The sequence below is a fragment of the Anguilla rostrata genome, chromosome 11 (genome assembly GCF_018555375.3).
Source record: "Anguilla rostrata isolate EN2019 chromosome 11, ASM1855537v3, whole genome shotgun sequence".
NCBI lineage: Eukaryota > Metazoa > Chordata > Actinopteri > Anguilliformes > Anguillidae > Anguilla > Anguilla rostrata.
Genome location: NC_057943.1, coordinates 7,482,964 through 7,506,876, shown reverse-complemented (window position 1 = coordinate 7,506,876; position 23,913 = coordinate 7,482,964). Strand labels below are relative to the sequence as shown.

Genomic DNA, 23,913 nt, shown 5'->3' with positions numbered 1-23,913 from the left:
GCTGGGTGTTCTGGCCCCTCTCATACTCATATGGGTAGTGTCTAACATATTTTGGGGGGGCTGGGGCTGGGGCGGGGGGCAGTTGGGCGGTACCTCCATGGGGTTGACGGTGATGGTGAGGGCGGAGTCGTCCCAGTCCATCTCGTTCTCCTTGCCGCTCTCCTGGTCCCTCATGGTGTGCTGGTGGGCCGAGCGGATGCGGAACACGCCCAGGACGATCATGAACACCAGGAAGCTGACGCACACCACGATGACGATGGTGGCAGCGCTGGGCACCACTGGAGAGCGAAGGGGGAGGGGTTAAAGAGGGGGAGGAGTCAGAGAGGGGGGAGGAGTTAGAGAGAATCTCACAATCTTGCAGCTCACTCTGAGCTACAAAAACGGCATGTCAGAAGGTTAGCGTACACAGGAAGCAATGTTTAAAAAAAAAAATTAAAATAAACAAAGCATGATGTAAAATAATTCTTGGCGGTGGCGTGACTGACGTGCTGCAGGACGCCTGACGGCTTGATTGACAGGCAGCAGGAATGCGTACCTGAGGCCTGGTGCGCGTTGAGCAGGTTGTGTCCCGTCAGGTCCACCGACGCATGCTGCATGGGGTTGGTGAACTGCGGCTGCATCATGGCGTTGTTGGCGTGCTCCACGGGATTGGCCGTGTGGATCACGTTCACCTGAGACGCAACGCGCGCACACACACACACACACACGGGAGGAAAAAGTCCTGAAAACTGCTGTATAATCTACAGCTCATTTTAGACATTAGAGCGGAAAATATTTTACCCGTGTCACCCAAAGCTGTAATTACAGGCAGTCTAATGAAAGGCACAGAGACAGGGGCAATGGCCAGCACAGCAAGAGCTTTTAACACCATGAGGACCTTACAGCAATGAAACACAAAAACCATAATCTTCCTCTTCTGTGTGTTTGTGTGTGTGTGTGAGCGTGTGTGTGCGTGCGAGTGTGTGTATGTGTGTGTGAGTGCGTGTGTGTGCTAGTTTGTGAGTGCGCAGGCACACAAGTGTGTGTGTGTGTGTGTGTGTGTGAGTGCAAGTGTGCGTGCGAGTGTGTGTTCTGTCTTGTGGTGTGTGAGGTCGGTGGCGTGCTAGGTTTGTGAGCGCCTGCGGAGCAGACGTTGCTTCGTGTGAAGGGTCGGTGAGTCAGCGAGGGTGTGCGTGCGAGTGTGTGTATGTGTGTGTGAGTGCGTGTGTGTGCTAGTTTGTGAGTGCGCAGGCACACAAGTGTGTGTGTGTGTGTGTGTGTGTGAGTGCAAGTGTGCGTGCGAGTGTGTGTTTTCTGTTCTTTGGCTGGATCAGTACGTGAGGCTCACAGGTCAGGCCGCGTCTCTCTCGTACCTCCACCTTGAAGTCGTTGCTGATGTAGCGCCCGCTGAGCTCGGAGCAGACCAGCTTGAACTTCCTGTCGAAGAGGGCCTCCGGGTGCCAGTTCCTGTAGCGCACCAGCTGCAGCACCTGCTCGTAGCTGGCCATGGTGTTAACACCTGCGGGGAGAGGAGGGGGGGGGATAAATATGGGTCAAACCGTAAAAAAAGGCTAACACCATGTCTCAGAGGGGCTGCCTGTGTGTGTGTGTGTGCGTGTGTCTCAGAGGGGCTGACCTGGTGTGTGTGTGTGTGGGGGGGGGTGTATGTGTGTGTGTGTGTGTGTGTGTGTGTGTGGGGGGGGTGTGTGTGTGTGTGTGTGTGTGTGTGTGTGGGGGGGTGTGTGTGTGTGTGTGGGGGGAGTGATGTGTGTGGTGGTGTGTATGGGGGGGAGGGGGGATGAGTATGTCCGTGGTTGTCTCAGAGGGGCTCACCTGTGTGTGTGTGTGTGGGTGTGGTGGGTGTTGTGTGTGTGTGTGTGTGTGGGGGGGGGGGTGGGTGTGTGTTGTGTGTGTGGGGGTTGTGTGTGTGTGTGTGTGTGTGTGTGGGGGAGGGGTGTTGTGTGTGTGTGGGGAGGTGTATGTGTGTGTGTGTGTGTGAGTGTGTGGGTCTGTGTGTGTGTGTGTGTGTGTATGTGTGTGTGTGTGTGTGTGCGTGCGTGTGTGTGTGCGTGTGTGTGCGTGCGTGCGTGTGTGTGTGTGTGTGTGTGCGTGTATCAGAGCGGCTCACCTGAGAGCACCAGGCCCGTGCTGGACGAGCTCATCTCCAGCGTGTGCTGCTGGGCCTGGGACGGGTCCAGCTCCAGGCTCTCCTGCTCGCCGTCCAGCTCCTCACCCAAAGCCGTCACCTCGCACGCGTCCAGGTTGTGCATGATCTCCTCCGACACCACCGACTCTTGCACTGCACCGGGACAGGGCCCCAAAGGGAGCCTCACATTAGCGCTGACACGGCTGAGAGTGTAGACATTTTTAAAGTGATGTCCAGTGCTTGTATCCAATGCCAATTACTTCGCTGCTGGTGAATTCCTATTCACCCAATAGGCGAAACAGCATATGTACAAAGCAGTGTGTGCAAATGTGTGTGTGTGTGTGTGTGTGTGTGTGTGTGTGTGTGAGAGAGAAAGAGAGAGAGAGAGAGAGAGAGAGAGAGAGAGAGAGAGAGAGAAAGAGAGAGAGAGCTACTGGGATGTACATTTTTCTTAGCAGAGTATCATATAAATGCCCACAGGTGATTTATTAGTAATTAAAGGCTGATCAAAATTAACAGGCAGAGAGGATGTGTACAAAGAATGATTCATAAGTATTTAAATATAAGCATGTACATTCAGTTCAACTAAATCGACGAATGCATTATGAATGACCATAAAGTTTACCAACCAATCAATTGTAAAATACAGTTCTAATAAAAAAACATCCTCTATTTTCCATTTTCTCATGAAACATTTAATAGCTTAGCAAGAGCCAACCAAACCCTCTGTCTCATTAGACCTCTCCTTCCTCCCACCCTATCCCTACTCCTTCCCTCTTTTTCTCCCCACTCCCTCCCTCCTTCTCCCATCCCTCCCTCCATTCCTCTTCTCCACCCTCCCCTCTGCTTCCCTCTCATCCCTCCCTTCTCCAGTCTCGACGCTCTTTCTTTCTTGCACCCTCCGCTACTTCCACCCCCCATGTGTCCTTGTCCACCTCCTCCCTCTCGCATCCCACGTCTCATCAGCAGATGACACAGCGGGTGTGGGTCTCTTCTCAGTGGGATCGTCACCTGTAGGGTTCCCCCTCTCCCTCCCCGGCATACCTGTAGGGTCGCCCCCCACTTCCCCTCCCTCCCTGGGTAGTGGTACTCTTGCCAGTGGTCCCTCCCCCTCCCCCCCTCCCCCCCTCCCCGGGCCCTACCTGTGGGGTCGTCCTCGCCCTCGCCCTCGGCCTCCACCTCGCGGGTGATGGTGCTGACGATGCGCAGCTCGGGGAACAGGGTCACGCCCTCGGCGCTCTGGAACTCGGGGGCGGCGCGGGCGAAGTGGTCGATGCCGCTCAGGCTGATTTTGGGCTCCTCCGGCTGCAGGACCATCACGTACCCCTCCGCGTCCGGCACCGAGATGCACGTCTCCTCATTGAAGCACCTGGGGGTGGGGTGGGGGGGTTTACATGAACAGCCTGTCTTATCCAGTGCAACATATAATACAGCATAAGGCTAAAGGGAACCAGTATAGACCTGTACAGTTGCTGGCAGAGACCAGTATACACCTGTGGCCACAGCAGTACAGCGCTATGTACAGACTGAGATACCGACTGTAGCACAGTCAAGATTCCACATCATTTATTTAAAAAAACATCACAAATGCACTGCCACACCTGAGGGCAGCACAGAGAGCACTGTGTTATACAGGTAAAAGTAAAAGAGATATAAGCTTATGAAGAGCATCGGTGGCCAGTTAGCCCTGTGGCACCAGAAGCCACCTGACTGACTGATTAACAGTCTATGGACACCCGCTACCTGCTCTGTTCTGCTCTGCTGGGACCTTGCAGAGAAAGTCTACTTTAACATGGTTTTGGGGAGGCACGCACTTGACGGTGGTGGTGACGCGGAGGTGGCGGATTCCGGGCGTGGGGAACTGCCGCGAGTTGAGGTAGGAGATGTGCTGCATGACCTTGTCGAAGCTCTCGATGTCGTCCCCCTCCAGCGTGAGAGAGGACTGGCTGGGACTGAACTGCACCTGCCGCCGTAGAGAAAGACAACACGTTGAAGCGCACCGTCCGTCCCCACCCGCCAGAGCTGTTACATTACATTACATTACATTACAGGCATTTAGCATTCGATGTTATCCAGAAGGACTTACACAACGTCTACATAGCATTTACATTGTATCCATTTATACAGCTGGATATATACTGAAGCAATGCAGGTTAAGTACCTTGCTCAAGGGTACAACGGCAGTGTCCTACCCAGGAATGGAACCTATGATGTTTCGGTTACAAGCCCAGTTCCTTACCCACTGTGCTACACTGCCGCCCACACACCCCTTCCCTCCCGACGTCCCCAGGCCCCGCCTCCCCTTGCCCACCTTCACAGCCGTGGCCACTTCCTGCGGCAGCTGCACGTCCAGCCCCTCCTTGCAGGTGTACAGGCAGTCGATCACCTCCTTGGTCTCCAGCTTCCCCGAGCGGATCATGAGGCCCGCCAGGTTCCCCCGGAAGAACTGCGACATGTGCGCGCTGCCCCCTACGGGTCGCACGGGAGAACCGCAAGTCAGCGCAGGGATCGCAACGCTCGCGGGTTTAGGTGTGCCCTTCGGTCTCAGTGACTCAAGCATGCAGTTTCCATGCCGACGGCCCATGTGACCAATGCCCATGCATGTTAGAGCCGCTGCCCTTACAAGGCCCCGGGGGGGAGGCCTGTGCAAGAATGACGGATGAGCCGCAGCGAGCCCTTCCCAGCATGCAGTCTGCCGGAGGATGGTTTTCAGAAAAGAAAGTCACGACGAGCCACAGGCAAACACATTTACCACTCAGCCACTGCTCCTGGCTAGAGAGCGGGAGGGTCTTTTCCCCACAGAACCTGCTCTACTAAGCATCTCCTTTCCCCCCACCCATTTCACATGAACTCAAACTTACAGTCTGCCATCTTCTACACCAGTGGTAACCGGCCCTGTTCCTGGAGATCTACCGCCCTGTAGGTTTTCATTTTCAACCCTAATTTGGCACATCTGATTCTGCTAATTAGCAGCTCAAGGAGATCTCTAGCTGTTGGATAAGGTGTGCTTTATTAGGGTTGAAATGAAAACCTACACTACGGTAGATCTCAAGGAACAGGGTTGGTTATCACTGCTTTTTATCAAGTACATTGATAAAAAGGGGCATTTCTAGAGCCCTACTAAGACACACTCCAGCACTCACAATCCCTGAGAATCACATTTTTGCACTCATAACACTGCCTTACATCCACTCACAGACTCGCACTGGCAAACACCTGCAGTTAACAACTGACAAGTCCCTCCCCCCCACCTTAGTTAGATAGTGGTCACTATTTTGATCATTGTACCGGGGCACAGAAAATTACTACTGGGGCACGTGCCTCATTAAACGTGGTCTGGCAACTCCCCTGTTGAAAACCCCCTAATCACATGACTTAATATAATACGTAATAATGCCCCCGCACTGTGGAACTCAGAATGCCTGAAGACACATTCTTCCACACTGAGCCAGAGAACCCTCAGCTCTCTTGGATTCCATTCTGTCTACTGTGCCCGGTCATGTGACCCCAAACGCGGTCCAAAAAGCCCTTAAGGCTCAGCTGCACCACACACACAGCAGACACTGAAGCGACTGTTCCAGATCTGGGCTTCAAAGTTCACGTTGTTCTCGTTACCTCATAGCTCAAATCTGAACCACAACCAGTCTATAGCGTAGCACTAGTGCATTTACACCACAGCAATACGGCTCAATCAACTGAGATGACAACAGAAGTGACAGAAAAACAGAAAAGAGGGGTACAGCCGTGGGGGTGAAAGAGGAGCACATTCAGCAGGCAAGGTGGAGGACACAGCTGCCGTTTCAGTTCGGCATCATGCCAATACACGTTATTCATATAAGCATATGTAGGGTGCCTACAGCGCCCCAGGGCAGCCAATGATCATGAGCTGCATGTACACTCTGTAGTCAGATATGAGGGAAAGACTGCAGCAACCTGTCACACTTTCAGAGACTGTCTCATTGTCATTGTCATGTCCTGAATCGTCTGCAGAGGCAAGACAAGAGAGCATGGGAAGAGGAGAGGAGGGGGTTCATTAACTGAAGAGAAAATTCTGTCTATTATTCACACACAATTAGGTACGGAGGAAGCTGGAAAAGCTTCTAATGTCTAATCCAAGAAAGAGAGACATTACACAGTAAAAATGTAGTGTTAACTCAATTCTCAATGTAGTGTTAATGTAGAATCCCCAATAGGGACCGGATGCACTCGGCAATAGTTGATTTAACACTGAACATTTACTGTGTAGGATTTCCAGCATAGATTCCTACCTACGACGACGCCACAAAATTACATGAATACTCTTTTAACACAGTATTTTTGAAGCATAGTTTTCTTATTCATTCCTCTCATAATACACAGACACAGCACTATACATGGTGCATACTTTCAGCAGTTATCATTTCAACCACGATGGATTTTAAAAAGGGTTGGTACGATATCATAAAATGAGAAATAGCAGCCGGGTGCGGGAAAGAACGGGTGCAGTGACCGTACCTTGCCAGCAGGCGCCGATAGTGAGCTGGGTCTCCGCGTTGGAGCCGTGCAGGGGGTAGTCCTCGGTCACCAGGAAGGGCTCGTAGGTGACGCCGTCCACGAACAGCGCCACCGTCGGGGACTCCACGTTCAGCACGTAGTGGTGCCACTCCTTGTCACAGACCTTGTGGGGAGACGCACAGCAGATGAGTCACAGATTTAAAAACTCATCTGCACTCACAAAACCAGGAAAAAAACCCCCAAAAACAAGGTTTAACGGCTCACAGTGGACCACACAGTCATCGCACGCAGACCGCTGGGATGCATTCTGGGCAACGTTAACGGAGCCTCATAATAACCATAAAAAACACAAGTGCTCTCAGGAGTCAAAGCTTTATTTTGAAACCACAAAGCGTGAGCGTTCTACGTTCAGCCTTGGGCAGAACCAAAAGGCACTTACGGTCTGATTCACCGATGTGCCTGCAGATTCTCCTAGTGCAGGCGAACACACTATTCTCTGTACGTGTAAATACTTATTGTAACAATAAGCACAAGCACAAAGAAATAAACTTTTTCTTTTTCTCTCCCAGGACCAGTTTCTCTCTGTACCGCGTGGAGAAGGAACAGGAACAAAAGCAACCAAAGTGAACGGTGTCCACGAGCCCAAGAGAGCCAAGAGCTCTCCTCAGCCAGGCACAGAGATGGGGCCATTTTCTGGAGTCCGCACTCACGGCCAGCCCCAGGAACAGTGGGGGCTGTGTGTGGGGTGGGGGGAGGGGTTGGGCGGCCTGGCAGGCCGGGCCCTCGAATGGTCCGGTCCGGTCCGGTCCGGGATGGACTCACCTGGTCCAGCTTCCAGTGGAACTCGGCGGGTTTGTAGCTCTCCGAGTCGGCCGGGTCCTGGCGCAGCAGGAACACCAGGCGACAGTTGTGCACGTAGAGAGAGTAATGGTGCCGATTCATCCCTGCGGAGAACGAGAGAGAGAACTGCATGATGGGAAACACCGCTCCCTTCCCCGAGCGTCCTTCGGGGGTTCAGCTTTGCGTGACGGTGTTCATAATGCACCGCAGATTCTCCCTGAGATACTGTCACAGACACAACCCTGTTTCTACTGCAGTGTTCTGTACAGCATTACACAGCCCTGAGGCCACGCCATCACAGTGTCTCTGTCACATTACGATACTTTACTGGGAAACAATCTTATCCAGGAGAAACTCAGGTGACGGCAAGACTGTTAACCGCATGGTAAATGGTAAATGGACTACATTTATATAGCGCTTTTATCCAAAGCGCTTTACAATTGATGCCTCTCATTCGCCAGAGCAGTTAGGGGTTAGGTGTCTTGCTCAAGGACACTTCGACACGCCCAGGGCGGGGTTTGAACCAGCAACCCTCCGACTGCCAGCCAATCAGTCTTACCTCCTGAGCTATGTCGCCCGCATCCTTGAAATGTTATCAGCCCTTTTCCTAACCTGTAACAGGCAGCCAAACTCTTAGCCAATTGGAAGCTGGCTCCTGTTGGGGCCATTTTTTGTTTACCATTTTTTATCCCAAACCAACTGCCAACCAGAAGAACAGAAAATAAAAAACTGGATTTAGCCTAATTCTCCTAACAGCTGAATTAGTCTGCTGCTTACTGTCAGGCACAAAAAAAAACAAAAAATCATTTTAAAATAAAACTGACACCATGTACTAATCCTACTTACATAACCACGGAGTGGCCAGCCTCACTGAGCTGGAGCATCACTGGATCATCAGTAACTTGGAGTGATTCTATCTTTTACTTTACGCTGGAGCCTGACTGGAAATTACTCTATAACACAAATAACTTGTGCACGCGCACACACGCATGCACACGCAGACAGTGTCTGTGAAAACCTAGTCTTAATATTTAACAATGCACCCACAAACATGCACATGCACGCATTTGCCACACAAACAGGCACACACACACACGCAGTGCAAGGCTGGACATTCACAGACAGTCACACACTAAGCTCAGCTCAACCCCCCGCGGGGGGGTGCATGGCACGCAGATGCAGACATGGCGGTGGCGGCGGCATACCCGTCCTGTCGGAGCTGCACAGCACCGCCTCCTTGTGGTGGGCGCCGGGGCCGTGCCTCATCCACACGGACACGGTGAAGGGCTCGCCCGGGCCGGTCCGCACCACGCCCTCGGGCACCCGCACCGCCTGCGTGCCGTTCAGCTCGAACACCTGGTCGCTGTCGTGCCCGTTGTCCGTGGGCAGACCCGCCGTCCAGTTGGCAGAGCCGCTGGGCGCCGGCAGCAGCTCCACAGCGCCCCCGCTGGCACCTAGGGTAGGCACATGCAATCACATCAATTATTAAACTCTAATGAAGAGGGGAAAAAACACACTGCAAAAGCCACAAAAAAGTCAACCTCAACAAGTATTTTAGTCTTATATTTAGTCTTAAAATCTTATTTCTACAATCATATTACCAATAAGCTGGGACAGTTTTACTCATTTCAAGACATGCCAATTGGGTAAGACGATTTAACTTGTCAAGCAAGAAGTAACAACAAGCTAATGTTCTCTACTTGAAAGAAAACAATTATATTTCAAGACTAAAACACTTAAGACAGACTTTGAACTGCAAGACAGGATTAAATGTACTCAAATGGTGCAGTATTTGTATGGGTAAGGGCTGCTTTCTACAAAGTTATGTTAGAGGATGAAACGCTAAGCGATATTAGCGGGAATATCAGAGGCTGGGGGCACTGCAGTGTCCTCAGTGACGTACCGCACAGCCTGTGCAGAGACTTCTCAGAGTACGTGTCCCGGTCGCAGCCCTTTCCGATGTGGCTGGTCTCCAGCTGCACGGTGGCCTGGATGGACGTGATTGGTTCGTCGCAGGTCTCCAGGTGCATGCTGGGAAAGAGGGCCAGACTTCCCGTGCCGGGCTCGTACTCCATTCGCTTACTCCACCCTGAGGGAGGGGGTAGGGGGGAACAGAAGAGCACTGGGTTTGAGCCCAAACAGGTCTATGCCCAGCAGTAAAGCCAGCAGAAGACAATGTGGTACGTTCCACCAACGGCACATTTAAATGTCACTCACTACTGCTGGTCCTGAATTGCTTATACATCAATAACACCACCCCACTCAAATTTCACTCACTGAAGGCTTACCAGCCAGAAAGAGACTCACACATTTGTATTATATTTCATTTTAATCCATTTTCATTTTGTTCATTGTGGACAGAAAAATCGGCAGTCTCGTCTTCTGTACCAAATGGTGATGCGTCAAAGCCTGGAGGACTACCAACACATTCTCTAGGCCCTAGATGACAGTGTGCTTGTAGGTTTTGTCTTTATACTTTACGCTCCACTGCAGTACTGTCCAATGCATCCGTTCTGCTTCCTCTACACACTCTCCCTTGTTTATAACCTTGCTACAAGGCCTTGGGCTCTGAAAAAGGTACTATACAAATAAAATTAATTATTAATGTTATTATAGATTAATATACTTTCAAAAGAAAGGAAGAACAGAAATAGCAGAAATCTGATTGGCAGAGATCACTGGTAATTTATGCAGGTCGGACAGCAATTGGTTGCCCCTTGATTATACTGGTAAGCAGAAGCTTCAGACTGAACAAACCACTGATACGTGTGTGTTAGAGCTTTCCTCTGGGAGACGCCCCTGATTGCATTCTGCGAACGGCGCTGGGCGGCCAAATTACCAAACGAATTTATGATTTTTCCCCCCACCCCTGTTTTATGACTTCCAATTATGTAGGAAGCGTCTCACTGGGTCAGTGCTCTCATGGGGTACATTAATTTCCTCCATTTAATTTCACGTCAATATCAGAAGCTGTGGGGTGGGGGGGGGGGGGGGGATGAGGGGGGAGCCCATTTTCCCCTCAGGAGTCATATTAAACTCAATTTGCTAATCTGGTGAATATACCGCTGGTCTCTAAAGATGCCTTTAGGGTTTAAAGTGCATCCATCCTTATATACAACAAAAGGGTTAGTGTGTAATGTGATCTCAATCGCTTTCGTGATGTTTTAGCTCATGAGACAGCAACACTGTGAGGAAAGCATAGGACAAAATAAACCTCCAAAATGGCCCCTGCTCGCCCCCTATAATGAGCAGCTAAAATTGGGGGAGGGGGTGATCGGCGGGGGGGGGGGGCCTTCAGTCACCTTGCCAGCCAGGTTTGCAGGTGGGCTTGATGCTGATCTTGACCAGGACGTCCTCAGAGGCCCGGTTCGTCCCACAGTCGTACGCCGTGACCGTCAGCTTGTACATGCGCTCCTTGCTGTAGTTCAGTTTCTCCGTGTTCTTGATGTAGCCTGCAAAAAAAAAAACACAGTGAGCCACTTAAACATGTTGCATAAGAACTACAAGTCCCAGCATTCATGCAGATCACTGTGATCACGGTGGATATTTATAATTCAGTGTTGTGTCTCTAGTCTGGGGAGCTCGGTATTATCCTGAAGCACTTCACGAGGTGAATGACAGCGGCCTACAGTTCTGATGTACTCCCACGTATTTTTCGGCGGGGTCTGCGGGACGAGGGGAGCGACAGCGACTTTTGGGCGGAGCCTCACCGTCCTTGTCGATGGTGAACGGGACGTCGGGGGTGACGATCTCGTAGCTGCAGATCTGGCTGAACTGGAAGGAGCAGTCGGCGTCCACGGCCTCCACCTTCAGGATGCTGTCGTAGCGCTTCCCCTCCACGACCGTCGCCTTGTACGACTTCTCCTTGAACACCGGCGAGTACTCGTTCACATCGTTCACCTGGATGTGGACCGTGGCCCTGAAGGGGTGGGGGGGTGGGTGGGGGGGTCAGAGAGGAGAAGATACCGTCAACGACGACAAAATACGAAACAGCAGGAGAAACGGGGTAAGGATCCCCCGGGCCAACACAAAATGTTCTCGGAATGTTGTTGCCCTGTTGTGGCAATGTTATAACACTGGAAAAAAAACATTCCTGGGACATTGTGGGGACCATTGTGCACTAGCTGGGTTTTGAAACTCCCTGTCGCTCACAGAGAAGCAGTACCGCATTGTACGGGCCGACCCGGTTCAGCAAGGGGCGCCACTGACTCGGTCAGCCGAGCAAAGACAACCTGCCTCTTCGTGGCAGGGCACGCAAAACCACTCCAAAACAAGAATGGACCAATGTTCTGGTAAATGGACTGCATTTATATAGCGCTTTTATCCAAAGCGCTTTACAATTGATGCCTCTCATTCGCCAGAGCAGTTAGGTGTTAGGTGTCTTGCTCAAGGGCACTTCGACATGCCCAGGGCGTGGTTTGAACCGGCAACCCTCCGACTGCCAGACAATCGGTCTTACCTCCTGAGCTATGTCGCCCTGTTCTTTCAGAACTCTATGTGCATACTGATTCACCACACCACAACTCTGATGAAGACCCAAAAACTGAAACTAATGAAAACCAATGATTTTATCATGCGAATACAATCAAGCGGTGGCGAAGCACGATAAAATTATTTTAACAACGGGGTTCACTCGAGGCTAATTTAATTGCCCGGACGGCGCTCGGCTTATCTAGTCTTCCTCCCGCTAATTTCCATCCCCTCGGTCTGCCCCGATGCTCTCAGACGGACCTCTGGCTAAGAGGACCCCTGTGGGGAAGGCGGGCCCACAGATTAGCTGACCTTGAAGTAGAGCGATCTGGACGGTCTGCCACACACTCCACGATCAGGCCCAAATCTAATCAGTGCTGGAGAGGGGGCTCGGTAATGGGCTCTCTGTCCATTCTAATACATTCAGAACTGACCCTTCAGCGTAACCGGATTTTAAAATGCTTTGGGACCGTTCAAGGAATTTGCAAAGAAAACAAAAACAGATGTTTCACAGTCCTTAAAATAAATGATGTTTAACCTCTCTTTCAGTGCAGTATTACTCCAGATCAGGAATGAACTCATTCCACACAATGGAGGGCAACTGTAACACTGATATGGAACCCCGGGCCCTCTTAAAATGACTAAAACTAAGACCACTTACTGAGAAATGGATGATTACTGAAAACTACTTGTATATCCTTTGCTACATCTTTTCAGTGGATCAAGCGCAACTCAAGACGGTGTTTGCAAGTAGGCTAGAGCTGACCAAATTACTACACTCCTGACCATGGTTTTGACGCATTTAGCATTCAAGTCCTCTACGCTCATGACTGCGCTTTTTATGTGATCAGCATGCAGGTTCCCTACAATCATGACTGTGGTTTTTATGCATTAGGCATGCAGGTCCTCTACACTCCTGACTGTGCTTTTTATGCATTAGGCATGCAGGTCCTCTACACTCCTGACTGCGGTTTTTATGCATTGGGCATGCAGGTCCTCTACACTCCTGACTGTGCTTTTGATGCATTGGGCATGCAGGTCCTCTACACTCCTGACTGTGCTTTTTATGCATTAGGCATGCAGGTCCTCTACACTCCTGACTGTGCTTTTTATGCATTGGGCATGCCAGTCCTCTACACTCCTGACTGTGGTTTTGATGCATTTAGCATGCAGGTTCTCTACACTCCTGACTGCGCTTTTTATGCATTAGGCATGCAGGTCATCTACACTCCTGACTGTGCTTTTTATGCATTAGGCATGCAGGTCCTCTACACTCCTGACTGTGCTTTTTATGCATTAGGCATGCAGGTCCTCTACACTCCTGACTGTGGTTTTGATGCATTAGGCATGCAGGTCCTCTACACTCCTGACTGTGGTTTTGATGCATTAGGCATGCAGGTCCTCTACACTCCTGACTGTGGTTTTTATGCATTAGGCATGCAGGTCCTCTACACTCCTGACTGTGCTTTTTATGCATTAGGCATGCAGGTTCTCTACACTCCTGACTGTGCTTTTTATGCATTAGGCATGCAGGTCCTCTACACTCCTGACTGTGCTTTTTATGCGATCAGCATGCAGGTTCCCTACAATCATGACTGTGGTTTTGATGCATTTAGCATGCAGGTTCTCTACACTCCTGACTGTGGTTTTGATGCATTTAGCATGCAGGTTCTCTACACTCCTGTCTGTGGTTTTGATGCATTTAGCATGCAGGTTCTCTACACTCCTGTCTGTGGTTTTGATGCATTTAGCATGCAGGTTCTCTACACTCCTGACTGTGGTTTTTATGCTTTAGGCATGCAGGTCCTCTACACTCCGGACTGCGGTTTAGCATGCGTTTAACACGCAGGTTCCCTCCACTCCTGACGGTTTTGACGTGTTTAGCATGCCTTTTGCACGCAGGTTCCCCGCTTACTTGTGGGACTTCTTCATGTTCTCTCCATCGGGGCCCTCCCCGCAGTCGTAGGCCTGGATGGTGAAGGTGTGCTCCTTCTGCAGCTCGCAGTCCAGCCGGTCCTTGGCCCGAATCACGCCCTCGCCCGTGGACTTGTCCAGCACCACCGCCTCGAACGGGACGTTCTGCCCGTGAATCCTGAAGCCGCATATTTCACCTGAACAAATTCGCACACGTGGGGGGGGGAAATTAATTCATTATTTCCCCCCGCACGACGCCCAGTCAAACAACGTCAATCAAAATCATAACAGCCAAGTGAAAAATGATTTATTGATAAATACACACAACTGGAGGGAGGAAAAAAACAAATAATAAAAACAAAACTTTTTGGCAGCCAGGGGTTGGAACAGTGAGGGTCTGTGGAAGAAGCCATGAGCACTGTGTTGGACCACGGGTGAGTACTACGGGGAGGAAGAGTGGGCCGGGGGTGGGGGGAGGGAGTACGGTTAAAAAAATGGGGGATTGAGTGTCCCTTCCAAGCCACTTGTTCACATCGCATCCAGACATGCAGGGAAAAACCCAAAAAAAACGTGTGGAGAGGCATTTCACAGGAGTACTCGATATGACCATAGCTAAGGAAATAAGAAATTCAAGCTATGCTAATAAAGTATGAGTAAATATCATAAATGCAGGAACATATAAGTATTAGGCTTCCAAGAGCCGCTGGACTTTGCTCTTATTCTTGAAAGGGCAACAACATATTAATCGTTTAAGTTGTAAGACGTGATTACAATGTTCTAAACTGAACATTCTAGTGCTGATCACTGGTAACTGAATGCAATGGAGCTCCAAAACACTGAATTATGAAGAAAAAAAACCCTACTTTTCAAAAGGTTAAAAACCCCAAAAAGAATCAAGGTTGAAGCACTAAGTTATACACAGAAGTACCAAGGTAGAGCTATGTTACGAAATTCTGCATTGGCATGGAAATAATAATTTTTAAATAACAATAAAACGACCCCTTTCTTATTGCTCGACACCAAATACTGCTACTGCTTAGCCTATATCTTAATGTCAAGGTAACCAAAGTCTTCCTGTGCAATGGCGTCCGTTTCTCCACACTCCTCAAAAAAAGAGAGACAAAAACGACGGTATCAGAACAGCAGAGGGGATTTAACGAAAACACTGGATGAGAACTAGGGTTAGAAATATCACCTTTCCTGACACCCACATAAAAAACAAAATCAAATAACATCTGCAGCCATGCTGTGATTTAGATTAGTAATTGCTGGCAAAAAATAAATAAATTTACTACATTAGTCGGTTTCGGTAACCATTATATTTCATTTCGATGAAAAGCAAAAACTCCTCACAGGAAATACAGACATTTAAACATTATTTGTGTCCATTAAACTTCCGTGTGGTTCAGTTGCACGTTTAGCAAACCATGAACTCCATCTAAAATTATACATTTTCTCTTTTACGGCTGATGAAAAAAAAAAAGTTTCTGAGCCGCTATAATGAGTCTTAATCACCTCGATAAAGTATCTAAAGTGAGAGCACAATAGTGTGCGAAAAGCAATTAAATCTTAATAACCAATGTTATATATAAATATTTTGTTTTTTTTAGGTGGGTGGGTGGGGGGTTACTTCAGTAGCTAAATAGTGGCAAAATAGCATTCTAGCATTTGTTTAATTGATATTTTCCCCAGACACATAACATAAAAAACATAAATACATGCAAGTATGCGTTCATATGCTCACATGTGTTTAGTGTACACTACCAGTTAAACAGGAGCTAAACTAGCACTACGCTCCACAAACAACAATGCACGGATATTTCTAAGTTGAATTTTCTCTTCAAGCCACACCTTTTTCATCCAGTTGCTGTTTTTAGAAAGAATATTAGGTTAAATAAAAAACAAATTATGAAAAGAAACAAAAATAAAAACCGGGGAAGAGATTGCAGAGCATGACAGCAGCTTCTGTGTAAGGAGCCGAAGCCCTTGAGTTAGTGGGTTAATACAGCTATAGTACCAGACCAGAGAAAGAACCCGTCATCACCTTCTTTGGTGAGGGTCACCTCAAAACTGTCTACAAGAGGAAAGAGAAGACAAACCCAGGTCAGTCACAGAGAGAGAGAAAGGGAGAGGGGGAGGGAGGAAGAGAAAAAGAGAAATGTAGAGTTCATTAAAGGGGGCAGAATTATGAGCGTAACACATGTATGGAAACGTACACATCCAAAAGCAGTTAAGAAACGGCCCACAGTCTTCCGCTTGAAAGAACAGAAGGATTTGAGGTTCAGCAGAACCTTAGCTGTCCAAACATCTGCTCGCCCACCTACTTCCAGCAGATGACAGTTTTCAGTAGAAACCACGGTATCCCACAATTCATTTTCCAGTAACTGTCATTTCCTCAAGATGGAACAGAACCCAAAGGTCAAGCTGACACCCAAATTAAAGAAATTTCAGTAAATTTAAGTTTTTTTGTTAGAGGAAAAGAGAAAGAAAACATCCATGCGATTGGTCAGATAAAGGAGGTGCCCGTGTTGCTGTAAATGTTGTAAATATTTTATCTGAAGAAAAACGCACTTTAATACAGATGTTAATTATTTACCAGCCACAGCACGCTCATTCATAACAGAGAAGCACTGCATCAAGGGAAGCCAAGGGAACCGACAGCAGCCTCGTTTGGGAAAAATTTTGAATGTTGGTCCTTTTTTTTTTTTTTTGGAAAGAACATTTGGGTGACTTGTTATTTGCATCCGTCTACGGTCTAAAAATGGATGACCTGTCCTCTTTTCCTCCATGAAATGATTTTGTGTTTGCGCACTGCACTGGGGGATCTGAACCTGCCACCGTTCCACCACATTTCAGGAAATATAGAGCCATTCATGTCCTCCAGCCCGGTAATAAAACTGGCATTCACACCCGTACCACAGGTCACTCATAACAAGGTGATAAAAAAAAAAAACCTTCAAAGCAAGGGAGAGGCCATTGGCCAATACAAAACAAAGGAAATGAAATGCAAAATCTTCACAGCTGAGAGAAATGCTATGGCCTGGATTCAATCAACACCTGTCCTTAACTTTTCTACTACCAATAAAATGCAAATGCACTCTTTTTTTTTTGCGTCACAGACACAGTTTTAGTTATTTATTTACTTAGTTATGCAATCACTGACTAAATCAAGCCAACCAAACTTAAGTTTGAGCTTGTGTGAAGACAAAAGTGAAATGCTTGCGTTCAGTTGTCAGTCAAATTTAAGGACAAACGGGAATTCAGTACCAGCTCGTATCCTTGCGGGAAGAAAAATGGGACAGCGTGCTTCGGGTACCACTAAAAAGCAATAAGAGTGAAATATAGAGGCAGCTCCGATGGGTGGTACGGTACGATATAACAGCTCTGGTGAGGCAGCATTGAGCACGGCTATATTTTTATCTCCTGGCTTCCCCTCACAATGCAGCAGGATTCTGCTGGATCTGACGCACCTTTCCAGCCCCACAGACAAACTCCAGGACTACTGGCTGATTTTTTTTTTTATACTACACTGCATCAAATCTCCAGTGAAATGCATTAATAAACTAAACTAAACTAACTAAAACAAATAAGCTAAAGAAGCTAAAATAAACAAAAAAATGATGGATCAGTTATTTTATTTATTTCCGTAGTAAAAAAAAAACTGGCCTCTTCCAATTCTGACAACAAAACAAAAAATGTAAATAATATCAGAGTATTTTATTTAAAAAATAAATAAAATAATTGAGGCTGGGTTATAATCCTCCTCGTGCGGCGAGCCTCCTCGGCAGATGTCCTGTCTAGGTCAGCCCTGCCTCAGCCGCTTACGGGCGTCGCCACGGCGACCCGCCTCAGCCTCTTACGAGCGTCGCCACGGCGACCCGCTGACTTCCTCGGTCGCCGCGGTGACACGCGACCGCGTTCCCCCCCGGAGGCTCGTCTCTGACGAACGAAGGCGACGCGACACGCGCGCGATACGGCCCTAGCTCTGCCGTCGGCTGCGCGCGATTGGTCAGTGCACCCGGGCCTGCGCCAATAGGGTGCGGGGAGAGGCGGTGCAGCGGCCACAGTCACCCAGGGTGACACGTGACGCTGGGAAAAGCTCCCCTGGGGAGCCGGATCGCAGGGACTGCAGCTCAGCTTGGCTGCTCCTGTTCTACACAGGCGGGGGGGGGGGCACACAACACACAGCACGTGTACACGGTCTCCACATTAAAAATAAAGAATAGTGAAATTCGAACACTGAAAAGCTCCGTTTTATCAGCATTTTCTGTGGCTGTGGTTTCTCTTTTCATTGAGGAGAAGAGATTTTATGTTTAAGTAATAAGATAAAGTAATAAGATAAATAAAATATCATTAGAGCAGCAAGTTCTCAAATACAGTAGCCAAAAAAAAAAACCTTCTCATTAATGGTTTCCTGTTACGCCCCTGAATTGCGGTACAGAGGGAACAGTAGCGCACCTGTTCAGGTTTTTACATTAAAGACTGCCGGCACTGAACACAGAACACTGAACGCTTTTGAAAGAGCACGTGCATTCCATACCCAACCGACTCCACCAGGCCCTGCTGCACACACCAGCCTCTGAACCACAGCCACAGTAAATCTGAGCGATTAAAAACATTTCAAAGCTGCTGCTGCTTGGAAACAACTGCTCCTCTCACAGGAGACTTAAAAAAAATAAAAAAATACTCTTGAGCACGTGGAGAACACGTCCCACTACATGTGACCATTGGCTAAAGATATGGACAAATTCTAACCCTACAGGTTTTCCCATTTATGTACATACCTTTGGCTTGTAATTCACATCCAGGCTTTCCTTCATAACCATAATGAACAATGCACTCTGTCCTTAACTTTGAGCAACACATTAATTACCTTTTTTTTTAAGTGGTCAAAGCCTTAACAATATGTATCCCCAAATGATACTGGTATGCAGTTAGATTTTTGCCACAGGTTTCCACATGCAAGTGCTCTTACATTGCGATACATGATTAGGGCCGTACATAATTAGAGGAGAAGGAAGCATACTTTACATACTTAGAACTGTGTGCTGAGGCAATTTCTTTTTTAGAGATTGTTTTGTAAACAGGCACAGGATCAATGTGGGGAAATAGGCCTAAATCACAAGTCCAAACATAGCCAGAAGTGCATTTTCAGCAGAATAATGATCACTGAGGAAGAGAGACTGCTTTTGTGATCTTGCTTCTCTGAAGATGGGCGGACTGCTCTTTGTGTGCAAGTTTAAAACACCCACGTCCTCGTCTTTGTCATAGCAAAAAGGGCATTGCGTCCGGAAAACCGCAATACCCAGGAGCCTTTGCTCAGTCATAAAATCAGTTCATCTAGCCAACCATGGGGAAGGCCGAGTTTGAAGTCCCTGACCCGCTCAGCCCCTAAGAGACACTTCTGCATTTATATCAGGTAAAGATGTAAACCATTCATTGAGAATGTTAAAAGCAGGCCTTGCTTCGCTGGGTCTCACGGTCCCGAGTAGGGACATGGGGAGAGAAGAGGGGGGCGGGGCCAATGAAGATGGGAAATCAATAGATACATGTGCTTTCTGGAAATAAAGAGAAACACTCCTCTCTCTCTCTCTCTCTCTCTCTCTTACCCGCGTACTGCAGGGGTGCGTCTTTGTCCAGGGCGATCAGAGGCGGGTCCAGGAGCACTTTGTCATCGTTTTCCGTTACGATGCCGTGATACGTCGTCTCGATCCAAGGTTTGTGTTTATTAACTGAGAGAGAGAGAGAGAGAGGGAGGGAGGGAGATAGAGATAAATACAAATAAAACTTCAATAAAGTAAACTACCGTTTCAACAGCCGTCGAAAACAAAAAATCTAACGATACGCCTTGCTGTTAAAGGCAACGTAGCTGAAATTCAGCCAAAATTCTTCACGGACTTTATGAATTATGGGTATTTAATGAGAGGTAAACGGTAGCAACAGCTGCCAAGTCGATGCATATCTGAGTAGTTATCCAGCATGTGTGCAGGCTTGCTGCACATACACATTCCGTAAGTATATATGTCATATAAAGCAGATATATCACTCTGAAGGAACCAGTGAAATGTAGAACAGCCCGTATCATCCTTAATGCACGTCTAGTTATTCCACCCTACACGCTGAGGATTATGCCACAGTACCATTAGTCAAGCAGCCATCCTTCTCACAGAATAACGGTACAGTTATGAATGTATTTGTGAGTCACTAGACAATATTTTTCTGGAATCATTTGTGTGCGAGGCTGTGTGTGTCAGCCTTATGATCACGGCTATCTCTCAGGAGATGAAGAATAACCACTCGACAACATAATGCTGCTGCAGCAGCCGTTTCATTTTATCTAGCTATCTATTGTGCAGAATAACACCACCAGAAAACACAGTAGTGCACACTCTCCATCTTGCGCAACACTATCTTTTCTTGTCTTAGGTTTTAGACACACAACATACACTATATGGCCAAAAGTATGTGGACACCTGACATCCGACATCCAACATCTCATCCAAAATTATGGGCATTAATATGTAGCTGGTCCACCCTTTGCTGCTCTAACAACTCCCACTCTTCAGGGAAGGCTTTATACTAAATATTGGAGCATTGCAGTGGGGATTTGCTTCCATTCAGCCAGAAGAGCATTAGTGATTTAGGTCAAGCACTGATTGGGCGATTAGGCCTGGCATGCAGTTGGCTTTCCAATCGATCCCAAATGTGTTGGATGGGGTTCAGGTCAGGGCCTTGTACAGGCCAGTAAATTTCTTCCACACCGATTTCAACAAAAACATTTCTGTATGGACCTCGCTGAGTTCCCGAGGTGCACTGTCATGCTGAAACAGCAAAGGGCCTTCCCCCAAACTGCCGCCACAAAGTTGGAAGCACAGAATCGTCAAGAACGTCACTGCATTAAGACTTGCCTTCGCTGGAACAAAGGGACCTAGCCCAAACCATGAAAAACGGCCGTAGACCATAGGGTGTCCAGATACTTTTGGTCACACGGTGTTTATATACATACTGCCTTATGACACATTAGCACACCGAGACTGAGGTAAGTACAATGAGCCCAGCTTGTTTAGTTTCATTCCTTATATAAGCTGGAAATGTAGCTTGCTCGAGTATGAATGAATAGCCTACCTGACCTTTCCACAGACACTCATAATAACAACTGAAGCATACAGAGTCACTGGTGGAAAGCGCTTGACTACACGGTGTCCCCGGGGACAACATTCACAAGTTCACAAGGAAATAAAAGATGTGTGATGTGTTAATCCTCTGTATGTCATCTGCATACATTTTTTATAATTCACTGATTTTATTTAAAATCTCACTTTTGCAGCTGAATATAGGCCTAGCTCATTGTTGAGCAAGGCAGAAACTTGTTATACATTTCAGGAATAAGGAGGTATAATGTTCATGTTCTGGAAGAAGTGCCCTCCCTGTTTGAAGTGATGCAATGCGCTTCATGCGTGTTCAAGTATCACCTTTTCTACATTACATATAAGAGAGTATGTATTTCTATGTCACAGAATGCAAATAAAGCACAATCTGTATGTGATTCATGAAGCACGAAACCCGCCAGACAAGCAGGCACACACACACACACACACTCACACGTGCCAGACAAACACACACACACACGCACACACACATTCCAAACACACACGCACACACACACACACACACAAACACAGTCTCTGTGGTTTATTTTCAGAAGCCTCACAACTTCACCCTCCACTGCAGATGCAATAATATTCACCCCAAGGGGAATTTTCTCCCTTGCACCTTTTGAAATGAAGAAAAAAAAAAACCTCAAAATGAAAGATTAATGAAAAACATAACTTTGCTATATATTTGCATCATACATTATGCATGATGGCCCATTTCATTGCACATGGTTTGGATGCGCACTCCAATTAATAAATATCAGTGGTGCATGCACCCTACAAAAGCAGCTCTTATAGAACACTACGTGTGTTCTTTTAGTTCTCACACTAGAAGCTGTTGCTTCAAATGCCCATATTTGGAAATTCAAGGGTAGGGCACTAGGGGTGGGTATCCATTTAAAAAAATGACATCACTGCACAGTGTTAGGTGGTAATGATATTAATTACTTTTTTTTAATTGTTCCAGCGGGCCATTATAAAAAGGTTGGGTGATGATTCAGACAAGTCAAAAATCACAATAAAAACAGCATTTACAGGAACAATCTTAGCTAAGCAGCTAACAGCGGGCAACCTCTGTGCTCCGGCTTTGCTCTCGTTTACGTCGCACTGAGGCTACAGTTGTTTCAGGGGTGACGAGAAGGAACACAACACCTTCCGAAGGTGAGTCACAATTATTTCTGGTGGCTGCCATTTTGTAGGTGACAGTAGCTAAAAACACTGCAAGCACTACACCCCTGGGAGTGACGCTATGATTCATGTAAACCAGGCAAATGCACTTCTGGTCTTCCACGTTGTAAGTCAGTCTTGGTAAGTTACACTATAGATATCCCTCAGCTAAATGACAGTTAATGTAACGTGTGCACCAAGTGTAAATGCATGTACTCCTTATATTGTGCTCCTCCATGCAGATAATCAAAGATCCTGGGATACAGTTTCAACAGCGTACAACATCCTGTATCTGCAACTGACTCACTCCCCGTTGGGGAGAGGTCATGTGACCGCTTTAAGGTAGGCCTAATACTCTGGATTACAGAGGTCAGCTGGTGCACTTAACGCAAGTACTCAGAGCCAACAATGAACACATTATCGTCAGCCTATGTACACATGAACCGAGTCCATTTCCTGTAAGCCAGTAAATCGTCCAGGCGTAAGACCTCAGGTGACTCAGTGTAGTGTTCACCTTTGGAAACCACGCCAGGCAAGCCACCAAGACAATCCGCTCACTGTGCACGCATGTGTAAAAACTGACATTTATTTAACACACAAACTCTTTTAAATGGAATTTTATTCTTTAATATGGGGGGTGGGAAGTTCTGCTTCGCGGTCAAAAGCCAAAAACAGAATGCTCACGTTTTTTTATTTGTAGATATTTTCTTTTTTGGCATAGAAACAGGCTATATTCTAAAGACAGTTAAGAGAACTGCACCAAAACGAATAAGCTAAGGAATTGCATTGTCAGAAGTACAGTCAGCAGTAGCCACAGCAGCAGTAGCAACCTGGAAGAATTTCAATACAGAGGCCAACCACGCTCCCTGCCAAGAATAAAATACCGCAGAATAACGCAGACTGGGAACGTTTTCACTATGAAACCCAACATCGTCATTTTAAATCAATAATTAAATATAAGATTTATATGACAGATGACAGATAACATATTTATGTGTGAATGTGACACATCACTGTCAGAGCCTCTCTAAGAAACATGGCGTTGTCACGGTTCGAGAGACGGCGATAAAACAGACACAAACGTCTACTTTTACGCCGACTGGAGGGAGGAAAGGGAAGGGCAATTACATGAAAATTAAAACTAATTTCCTCTAATGCCGTTACTCCTTTTTCCTTTTCCCCCGAAACGGCTCGTTAAACCATTCGAAACTCTTTAAAACAATTTACGTTTCGTCCGGATGCCAATTCCTCGTTGCTATTACTATTAAACCGGCAATTAAGCTTAGAGAGTGTGGAGCTTTTTCAGCTGCGATGGCAATGAGATTACCCAGAAGGAGCTGTGATGTGGTTAAAAATAATTTCGGAGGGCCTTTCCACCCCCGCGCGGTCTGACTGTTTGGGATGGCCCAGATCCAGGCTCCACCACCACCAGTGGTCTGTCAACTGTCAACCACGTAACCTTTTAAATAAAACCGGGTCAATTACAATCACCGAGGACACATTACCAGGTAAAACACATTGATCTACTGTTGCAAAGGGCAATATGTCGAACGCGGGAACTGAGTCGTGTTACAACAGCCGTGTAGCGTGTAGGACACGCAACACTGAGCACTTTAACACCACAAGGCCATCTGTCCCTCAGTCTATCCCTCAACAGAACACACTGGCGTGACGCTTAATTAAACGTTTACCTGTAAGAGGCAGAATCCGCCTGCGCGCATGCGCGTCACTCAACAGTCCGCAGTCTTT

At 47.5% G+C, this 23,913-nt stretch overlaps 1 protein-coding gene across 4 annotated transcripts in view; it reads right to left on the bottom strand.

Annotated features, from left to right (window-relative positions):
* The window catches only part of LOC135235367 (calsyntenin-1-like), a 41,603-nt gene that overhangs the window by 5,287 nt on the left and 12,403 nt on the right, over positions 1 to 23,913 (bottom strand). Inside the window, exons 2-18 of one of the 4 annotated variants that reach the window (XM_064300799.1) lie at positions 19,453 to 19,575; positions 15,888 to 15,917; positions 13,845 to 14,040; positions 11,170 to 11,378; positions 10,762 to 10,911; positions 9,363 to 9,548; positions 8,665 to 8,913; positions 7,442 to 7,563; positions 6,620 to 6,782; positions 6,059 to 6,109; positions 4,437 to 4,594; positions 3,940 to 4,088; positions 3,268 to 3,494; positions 2,108 to 2,278; positions 1,353 to 1,498; positions 536 to 671; positions 94 to 278 (exon numbers count right to left, since the gene is read on the bottom strand). In XM_064300799.1, coding sequence (XP_064156869.1) covers positions 94 to 278; positions 536 to 671; positions 1,353 to 1,498; positions 2,108 to 2,278; positions 3,268 to 3,494; positions 3,940 to 4,088; positions 4,437 to 4,594; positions 6,059 to 6,109; positions 6,620 to 6,782; positions 7,442 to 7,563; positions 8,665 to 8,913; positions 9,363 to 9,548; positions 10,762 to 10,911; positions 11,170 to 11,378; positions 13,845 to 14,040; positions 15,888 to 15,917; positions 19,453 to 19,575 — 2,651 coding nt within the window. The remainder of the gene's footprint in view (positions 1 to 93; positions 279 to 535; positions 672 to 1,352; positions 1,499 to 2,107; positions 2,279 to 3,267; positions 3,495 to 3,939; positions 4,089 to 4,436; positions 4,595 to 6,058; positions 6,110 to 6,619; positions 6,783 to 7,441; positions 7,564 to 8,664; positions 8,914 to 9,362; positions 9,549 to 10,761; positions 10,912 to 11,169; positions 11,379 to 13,844; positions 14,041 to 15,887; positions 15,918 to 19,452; positions 19,576 to 23,913) is intronic. The other 3 variants (XM_064300801.1, XM_064300800.1, XM_064300802.1) reach the window with 3 other exon arrangements.